We start from the raw sequence: 9,364 nt of genomic DNA on the forward strand, positions 1-9,364 counted from the left end.
GGAGGCTGATCAGACCCTCAGCCGGTCCCGGGCTGATCCTGCCTCCCGCAGTTCAACTTCCCTGGGGTCGGCGTGGCTTTGGCGGTAGTTTAGAGAAAGAAGAACCTGTCGGGAGCGGGCCGGCGATGAGAAGGCGCGCTGCCGGTCGCGTTTGTTTGAGAGGGGTGGCGGCGCCTGTTGCTGTTGTTGTTGCCGCCACTCCTCCCCCTTTCGCTGCCCCTGTGATCGTGACTTGGCGGTGGTAGTGATTAAATGCCGTCTTTAAATTTTAGCAAACCGCTTTGCTTCCAAATCTGGAAAAAAAAAAAAAAATTGAGAAAAATATTAGGAGATAACATTTTAGTACAGTTGACAGGCGTACTTTTGGGGACAGCGACACTAAGCTAGCGTGAGTCGTGTGTACATTGGATAACGTGTCATGTACGGTTTGTAGCTATACAGTATACCCAGCTCTCCTAAGTTTTGGTGAAAGCTTTAAAGCAAATACTGTTTACGGTAAGATTTGCTTTAAAGGTGAGTTACAATTTTTCTGACTAGTAGTCCAACTCCTTTCACGTTGTGATGTTGTGTGCCCTGTACAACTTGTAAATAAGATTTGTGTGGAGTGGATTTAAGAGTTAGTAAAAGAAGATGGATTTTGGCTTTTTGATTCTGAGGATTGATGAAAGCAGCTTTAGAGGCTGGCTAGTAGATGTCAAAGAGTGCGGGAACAAGGAGGAAAAAAAGGTAAAATTGTGGTTTGAGAGAAAAGAGGTCTCTCTTGGACTATTAGTTTAAAAGGTCTCGTAAAAACGTATATAAAGGTGGTGGTAACACAGTGCTTACACACATTAAACGTGCTCCTTTTTGAATCATGTTAAATGAGATGCTTTGCTTTTCTTGTAGTAAGAGTCCAGGATGAGTTATGCAGAAAAACCTGATGAAATCACGAAAGATGAATGGATGGAAAAACTTAATAACTTGCATATCCAGAGAGCAGATATGAACCGCCTTATCATGAACTACCTTGTTACAGGTAAAAATGAGTGGTAATGCTAGTAGGCTCTTAAATTAATGTCACTTATTTTATCAAGATAGTTTTGGCTAGAATATGCTACTGGATGGAGCGAAATTAAGGGTTTTGAGGACTTAATAATTGCTGTTAGCCACTCTTAGCAATGTACAACTGCTCTTGTGTTCTCTTAAGTGGAACCTGGCTAAGATTCAGAGACTGAGCAATTACCATGCAATAGAAGTGACATTTATTAATCTTAATTTTTCTGCTAAAAGATACAGAAAAGGAAATATTCACTGGAAAGCCATTAATGTGACCCACTTCTGTACGGTGTCCTTTTTTTGTGCCATTAAAACAGAGTTTGAGATTTGTTAAGTATCATTCCGAAAGCTGCACAGAACAGCTATCAGAAGCAAGTTTTAACTGGCTAGAAAGATAAACTCTAAAAGGGCACTGTTGTCAAAATAGTTTGAGACCAAAACTATTAACCCCTTCAGCATGTAGCCCAACTTTATACCTGGGACAATCAAAACCCTTGGAAGTTGTCCCTAGCAATTATGCATACCACGGCAGTAAGCTATACTAGGGTGGAGGCGTCTGTATCCGATCTACACCCCTGTTTACATTGGTGTGTAGGTGAAGCCTCTGGGATGAAGGAAGAGCATCTTGGTGGGTGTTGTAAATAATTTTTGTGCACATGGAAGTATGACTTAGGATTTAACATAGCTGTTTTAACTTTAAAAAAAAATCGTATGAGAAAGTAAAACTAATATTCTGTTTCTTCTCAGTAAAACTGCTTGGTCTGGGTAAGCAGGTTTGAGGGCTGGAGGGAGAAGCCATCCAAAACCATCCACATTTTGAAAATGTGATTTTGAAAATCACGTTTCAGAATAAGTACACTGCTCTATTTAAGTAAAAAAGTTGAGGTATTGGAGTACAAGTTGCATACATCTGTAGAGAATGAGGGCACTTGAATTCAGAATGCGTTAAGCATGTACTGTTAGATGCCTGTGGGATAAATGCCTATTTAAATAGGTAAGATATTTTGAGAAATTCAGGCTTAACCATTAAGCCCCCAGAATGCACAAGCGATACCCACATCTTTTCATTGTAGCTGATTTTTTTAAAGTGTTTCATAAAATACATTTTATAGGTAAAATGTTTCTGTTTCAGAGGGCTTTAAAGAAGCAGCAGAGAAATTTCGGATGGAGTCTGGAATTGAACCCAGTGTTGATTTAGAGACTCTTGATGAAAGAATAAAAATTCGAGAAATGATATTGAAAGGACAGATTCAAGAAGCCATTGCATTAATAAACAGCCTCCACCCAGAACTGTTAGATACAAACAGATATCTTTACTTTCATTTGCAGGTAAGGACAGACAGCAAACTTTGTTTTAGAGCTTACTGAGAGACTGGGAAAAGGAGTACAGATTTTATGAGTGTGTTGGGAGGTTTGTGACTGAAATTGATGAAATCTCAAGTGTTTGTTCCTGGCATCGTTTTGTAGCAGCTGGAAACTTTGTGGCATGGTGCAGGAACCATCATGTACAATTAGTAACATGAAAACTTGTAACAGCAGCCGTGGCCTGTGACTTATCAACTTCTGATCATTGTTAGTCTGAATTTCTAGTAGTTCCTTCAGTAACACATCTTTTCCAAACCTGTTACTCAAAAGAGTCAGGTTACCTTTCCCAGTGGATTTTGTAGACAAGTCTGCTGCTCCTTGTCTCACATGTTGAGCAGAATTGACCTCAGACTGTCAAATTAAGGGTCAGTGTTTGTCTCAAATGACACGCTAATGTCTGAAGACCTAGTCTTGAGATTTGTTAATTTGTTTAGCTAATATTGCTGTGTCTTTCGTATGTAGCAGCAGCATTTGATTGAACTGATTCGGCAACGTGAGACAGAAGCAGCTCTGGAATTTGCTCAGACCCAATTAGCAGAACAAGGCGAGGAGAGCAGGGAATGCCTGACAGAAATGGAGCGTACGCTGGCTTTGCTTGCCTTTGATAATCCCGAAGAATCACCATTTGGAGACTTGCTTAACATGATGCAGCGACAGAAGGTAGTCCTTTCTCAAAAGGAAATGGATGTCTTTTATTCGTATGTGGTGAAAATGATGTCCAAATATTTTTGGAATGTTTAGAAAAAACTTATATTGTGCTGTGCATAAGAACAGAAGTATTCCTTAAGCAAGATTCAACAAAGAAGGTGTTAATGTATTCAACTACTTGGCTCTCTACCTTGTTTTCTTATAGGCTGTGGAGCTTTGTCCTGTCCATCTTCTGAGGAATTAGCATGCTAGGTGTGATCTTTTCAGTGTCTGAGTGACACTGGCAATGTTCATTGTAGAACTGTTGCTGAACTCTGGTATTTCTTTTCCAGGTATGGAGTGAGGTTAATCAAGCGGTTCTAGACTATGAAAATCGTGAATCAACACCCAAGTTGGCAAAATTACTGAAACTACTACTGTGGGCTCAGAATGAGCTGGACCAGAAGAAAGTGAAATATCCCAAAATGACAGACCTCAGCAAGGGGACGATTGAAGAACCCAAGTAAAATGTGTGCAGATGGACATCAATCAACCTTAGCGCTGCACAGTTTATGTTTATATCAGTCTGTGACTGAAATATTTTTACTACAGTACAGCACTCGATTCAGATTTTTCAATGAACATCTAATTTGAAGGGAGAAAAGTCCCTTTTAAATGCTGCAAAAACTGCATTGAAAGGCGCTGTATCTCTTTGAAAGTCTGACTTAGGCTATGCACTATAATACATTTTTAAATAAAAAACCAATTAAACGGGACAGGAAAAATAGCATTTTTAAAAGTACAGAACTCAAGCTTTCTAATTGGCTACTGATGCCTAGTTTAGTGGCCAGTGAGTTAATACAGAATTATATTGGCAACTACTCAGTTCAGTTTAACTGTCTCCTGTTTGAAATGTGTATATAGAACAGTGAATATTTTCTACCTTTAAGTTATAGCCAGATATACATTCCCCTTAAAAGTAACTGGTCAAGTTTTCATCTATAAACTTTGCAGTAAGGTCAACCTTTTCCTTAGGAAATAGTGTACAAACTTGTAAATCATAATTTAAAAACTTTTGTTTTGTTTTTGTTTTTCCTCGTTTCTGACTTTTTTGGTGCTTTATATGGTGAGAGCTATGTTCATAATGGATCAGTGACCCATCTTTTCAGGAGGAGTGTTGTTGGAAATAAGGGTTTTTCTTAACTTTCATGAATGACCAAATGGCCCCCGGAGGCGTTTGAGGGTGGTTGTTAACAGGGGCCTTTTCCCCCCCCTACATTAAAATTGCAGCTGTAGACACTGCAGTGATTCTGCTAAAGCTTTGACGGCCACTGGATGTTTGTAAGCTGAAAGACACGCTTGTGTTAGGGGATTAGGTTGGGGGGAGAGATGCTCGTTGAAGCCTCTGGCGCGGGATCTTGTGCAGGATCTGCCTCTCTGCTTGCTGGGTAAGAATTACAGGTTTAGAGCCACTTGGGCTGTTTTCATGCCTTGAGCTGAGCAGAGCAGGGCTGTCTAAACCCAGAAATTGCTGTTGTCTCAATTCTTCCATACCTTTCTGAAGAGATGCAATTCATCTTCACCTGTAGTTGGTTACTGGCTGTCCTCACTCCAGTTAGGATTATGGTTTTAATGTTTTACATGTGAAGTCCAGACTTTCAAGTCAACAAATTGTAATCTTCTGGGTATGGGATATTCTGGTCAGCTCAGTTTTGCAGCACTGTGCACTGGTACATATCCAGTGGGAGGAAGCACTAATCTTGCCAAATCGATCTTTAGATTTTTAGGTCCGTATATCAAGTTATTACAGATTTGCTGAACAAAGGCTGAGTTGGTGGGTGAAGTAGCTTAACATCATGAGACACTGGCAGTTGTCACACCAGTCCCATGCTGTACATAATCTAGTCTTGTATGGTAGATATTACCCTGTAGAATGAAACTTAGTTTTCACTTAATTTTACTGGAATACTTAACGCATTAACCTGTATAAAGCTTTGCAGATACACCTGACTTAGAGAAACTAACAAAAACCTGTTACTGATTGCATTACTGTGAACACTGTTTACTTGTGTAGCTATTTTCGGGGAGGGGGGAACCATTCTTTGTTAAGCAGCTATTAGAGATGCGGGGCACCAGGGTTAAGCTAGATGATGGCTGTAACGAAATTATTTGTTCCCATTTAGTTCTGATAGTTCTGCTCTCCACTTCGAGGCATTTGTGGTATGGAGGTTGTAAAGGTGATACATAACAAGCGATGAGTAGCCCCCCAACTACAGCAGCAGTCTGGCTTTCCTTCACCCAGGCTGGTTATTCTAACACCAAACTTAACAGTTGCGGGGTGGGGTGTTTTGTTGTTGTTGTTTGGGTTTGGGATTTTTTTTTTTTTGCATTTTCCAGTCGGTTGGTGTCTGAAAACCGTGTACAACTTTTAGTTTGTGAGAAACTGTATGGTTAATGTAACTTTGTTTAATAACAAACTGCAGAAACAAAACTGGAATAGCTCTAATTTCTTCCTATGTAACTGATCAGCTTTTCCTCTGTTCTGACACTTGTGCTGTTAAATCCCATCTGAAGCTTCTCCCGGATGAAGTGGAAAGCGGTGCGGTTTTGTGGCATGGCTAGCATTTTTCTCCGTGAGAAATGCAGTATTACAGTCCTGGTTGAGAAGTTCACTGTACTTCCAGAACGCTACGCTAATTTCATAGAGCATTTGGGCAATGATTGAGCATAGATTACTTGAATTTTTCACTAGCTTGTGGGTTTTTTTTTCCATTAAAAATAAACGTGTTTTTTAAGGGGTTTAATATAAAGTTAGTCTAGAACTATTTCACTTTGTTTTTATGAACATGCCACATTGATAAGCAGCTTTAATCTGTAAAGTTTTTGGTAACTGCAAGAAAATATTGGAAAGCTATGCATTTTAGAGAAAGCATAAAGGTAGTGATAATGGTACTTCTAAGGATCTTTATATTAGTGTATATAAAATAGTTTGCATATACAAATATAATATATAATCTGTTTGAAATATTCTTGAATGGTAGGGGCTGTGAAACATATTATAATTTATGGAAATATTGTACACAGTAAACAGACCTCTCAGTACACGAATGAACTTTTGTCATATGCATGAGAAATGTCTTATTTGGTGACTACTAATGAATGGGATTTTGTTCCCCGGTTCTGTTAGATAACCACTTTAACAAATATTATTAAATGCCACTTTGATCAGTTTGCATTAGTGTAAAAATGCATATTTTGTTCCACTGAATTTAGAACAATATGCAAATCACTTTTGTAAGAAGATTTGTTCCAAGCTCAGCGGTGGCAAACGAATCTGGTAACTAAGGGTGCACACTACACTCGTCCTGCCCCCACCCCAACCTTTCCTTTGTTGGACGCAAATAAGGTTTTTTCGTTGATGCCGTGGTTGGGCTGTAAGATGACACAGATGAGGCTGTGCATCGCGTGTGTTTTTGTTAGGCTACAAACCGCTCTCATTCCCCCAAACCTGTCACCTCCCCAGTAACTGTCTTTTTGCCGTTGCCGTGTTTCTGCCTGTTGGATCTAAACTAAACGCTGGCTGCGTCTGGTGTACAGCGGAGTCGTTTTTGAAGGGTGGGGGGTAGTGGGTTTCCATGAAGATGAAGTACCGGTGGTACTTTCTGAGTGATACTGAGCTGTTCGGTTTTACGCAGCAGGAAAACCAGAGGCTGCTGCACAGCAGCTAACAGCAGAATTTTAAGTAAAGGATTTCCTCTCAAGACTCTTGAAGAGGCACACGTACGCAGCTTGAAACCCGGTGAAGTACCGCTCTCTGATTTCACTGAAACGCTTCCAGCTCCTCCTGCCCACAGTAAGAGAAAGATTGAAATGAACGTGGAGAGCACTTAGGTAGCAGTTGAGATGGGTGAATTCACCTGGAAAGAATTCTGTCTCCACTCCTTGTACATACTGGGGAAGTCATTACATATTCTAGGATGATTTTCTTGTTTTTAATTTGTACCATTTATGCTTTGTATGCTGGAGTATAAGCCGAAAAGCATTACTTAAAAAAAAAAAAATCCTTGGATAGTAGATGAGTGTTGCTCGACTTACTTCAAACCACTTTTTGTCCAAGTTCGTTATGAAACTTATTAAATTGAGTTGGAGCGTGATCCCTGTGTGTCTTCTCTTCAGACCGTCCTTCATGGAGAGACACCGTTGTCCTCCGCGGAATGTGCGTGCCGATTTCCTCTTTGGGTCTGGGCCTCGATCTGTGCTTAACTCCATAAAATCTTCCAATAATACAGCCATTGCCTGGATAAACTTCAGTGATAGTAAATGCCAGCACAAATATGAACCCAATGATCTTCGGTTTGGTTTAATCTTTTGACACAGGAAAAACTAGAGGAGACTGTGTCCTTGCATGAAATTATTTTCCTTAGCACCTGTCTTCCGAACCGATTCCATTTGCCATTTAATCAGCTCGGTGGGAGGTTGGCTCCCAGAAAACCACGCAGCAGTAAAAGGAACAATGTGTGTGTTTTTACTTTTTAAACTTAGGTATGTGCATGTGACGGATGCTCAATGCTTTTCTGAACTGCAGCTATTTTTGACAGCGAAACCAGCTCTTGAGGCGTTGGTTAGTCAAAGAAGCCATTCATTGAGGTGATGCTGAGCGGTACAAGGAGAGGACCTGGAAGAGTACAGCAAATAAAGGAAACTTTGTGAGACAGGCTTCAGTTCTAAATCAAATCGTGATTTTAGAAAGTTGACAGCTGTGGCGGAGGTGCTTGCATCCCGCAGCTGTGAGACTTCCTTAACTCACGCACGGGCAGGAGTGAGATTTCTGTATCTGTGAGCACTCTATGTGCCCAAGACCTTTTTGCTTCCCTTCTGAGCTTCATTTCACTTCCGTAGTTACATCAGAGCTCGGCACTCCTGCCTCGAGTTAACTCCCAACGTGTAAACGGGTTAAAAAAAAAACATTGAGCAATGGTTTTGATTTTTGGCTGCATTTTACCGTGACTTGGCTCCCTCTTCTGGAAACAGGCACAGTAGCAGAGTGAATAAAAACAGTTTATAGTTTCGTTTCCCCTCCAAATAAAGGAAGGGGAGCCTACCGCTGGATGAAGGCTCAGCCCTGTGGTTACTACACGCGGTTCCTCCCAGTCTCCGCTCGGACTGAAGCTTGTTGCGTTGTTTGCTTTCGCTCTTGGCAGCAGGTCTGACACCACCGCAGGCCTCTGCGGGGAGATCTCTCTGAGGAGGAAACGCTGAAGCAAAGGACAATGTACGAGTCTATGATTTTTCATTTTGTCAGCCCAGGCGACTTCCTCATCTTGGAGTTGAGGAACCTTTTCTGCTTCACCCGCGAAGGTTCGGCTCAGTAAAACTGTTGCCCCTCTTCATTTACGTAACGAATTGCTCTTTGTGGACCTGCAAAGTACTCATGCTAGGAGAATGGGTGGGTTACCCCAACACTACTCTGCTGCAGGCTTCGTTTCCACGAGCATTGCAGGCAGCTGGCTGCAGGAGGAGCAGGCTGGAGGTGCCTGCCCTGTGCCTGGAGCAGCCCAGAAGCTCCGGCACCTTTCCCAAGGGCCACGTACGACCTTGGTCCGGCTGTGGGGGAGCTGAAGTCCTGCCATGCCTGCATCCAAGCTGCTGCCAACCACAGAATCACCTGAACAAGTGCTGCTCGTTCGTATTCCTCAAGTGAGTCACGAGTCCTATTGTTTTGGACTGAGATAACCATCATTTTAATTGTCTATTTCCACATGAGTCTGATTATCTCTCGGGTACTTGCAGCAAGGCCACAGCTCTATCAGTTATCGACAGACTTAAACCAAGCTGTAACAATGCTGAGTCCTTTTCCTTAGTATTTTTGGATGGCAGCACCCGTTAGTATTCCTCAAGTGAGTCATGAGTCCTATTGTTTTGGACTGAGATAACCATCATTTTAATTGTCTATTTCCACATGAGTCTGATTATCTCTCGGGTACTTGCAGCAAGGCCACAGCTCTATCAGTTATCGACAGACTTAAACCAAGCTGTAACAATGCTGAGTCCTTTTCCTTAGTATTTTTGGATGGCAGCACCATATGCGTATCTAATCCTTAAAAAGCAGTGACAGACTTTGTTGCTGGCGCACTTAGGAAAGCCAGAGGAGCAGGGGCTGTCCTGCCACCGGTGCGTGTGATGTTGCGCTTTCCAGGGATCGGAGGGAGAGACCCCTCTGTCAACCCCGCTGCGTTCTGCGATGGGGGTGTAAGTATTCACCGGAGGAGAAGGGAAAATCCAAAAGGAGAAAAAACAACGCGCGTGCGGGTGATGGATGGAGAAAACGACCATCACC

At 41.8% G+C, this 9,364-nt stretch overlaps 1 protein-coding gene across 2 annotated transcripts; it reads left to right on the plus strand.

The window, feature by feature from the left end:
• Nucleotides 1-890: 890 nt before the first annotated feature.
• GID8 (GID complex subunit 8) lies at nucleotides 891-6,257 on the plus strand. Of its 2 annotated transcripts, none has more exons than XM_010159411.1 (4): nucleotides 891-1,015; nucleotides 2,168-2,364; nucleotides 2,863-3,060; nucleotides 3,381-6,257. In XM_010159411.1, exons 1-4 carry the CDS (start codon nucleotides 898-900, stop codon nucleotides 3,552-3,554), a joined length of 687 nt encoding a protein of 228 aa, XP_010157713.1. In that variant the 5' UTR covers nucleotides 891-897; the 3' UTR covers nucleotides 3,555-6,257. The 2 variants fall into 2 exon arrangements, with proteins under 2 accessions (XP_010157713.1, XP_010157720.1); XM_010159418.1 differs by having other exon boundaries at nucleotides 893-1,015; nucleotides 2,866-3,060; nucleotides 3,381-4,608.
• Nucleotides 6,258-9,364: the final 3,107 nt, after the last annotated feature.

Source organism: Eurypyga helias, unplaced genomic scaffold (genome assembly GCF_000690775.1).
Source record: "Eurypyga helias isolate BGI_N326 unplaced genomic scaffold, ASM69077v1 scaffold46430, whole genome shotgun sequence".
Lineage (NCBI taxonomy): Eukaryota > Metazoa > Chordata > Aves > Eurypygiformes > Eurypygidae > Eurypyga > Eurypyga helias.

Excerpts from the sequence above, each read along its gene's own strand:
- GID8 (XM_010159411.1), top strand. The coding sequence starts at position 898 with ATGAGTTATGCAGAAAAACCTGATGAAATCACGAAAGATGAATGGATG. Across the intron at positions 1,016-2,167 it reads CATGAACTACCTTGTTACAG|AGGGCTTTAAAGAAGCAGCA; the intron begins GTAAAAATGAGT and ends TTTCTGTTTCAG. Across the intron at positions 2,365-2,862 it reads ATCTTTACTTTCATTTGCAG|CAGCAGCATTTGATTGAACT; the intron begins GTAAGGACAGAC and ends TTTCGTATGTAG.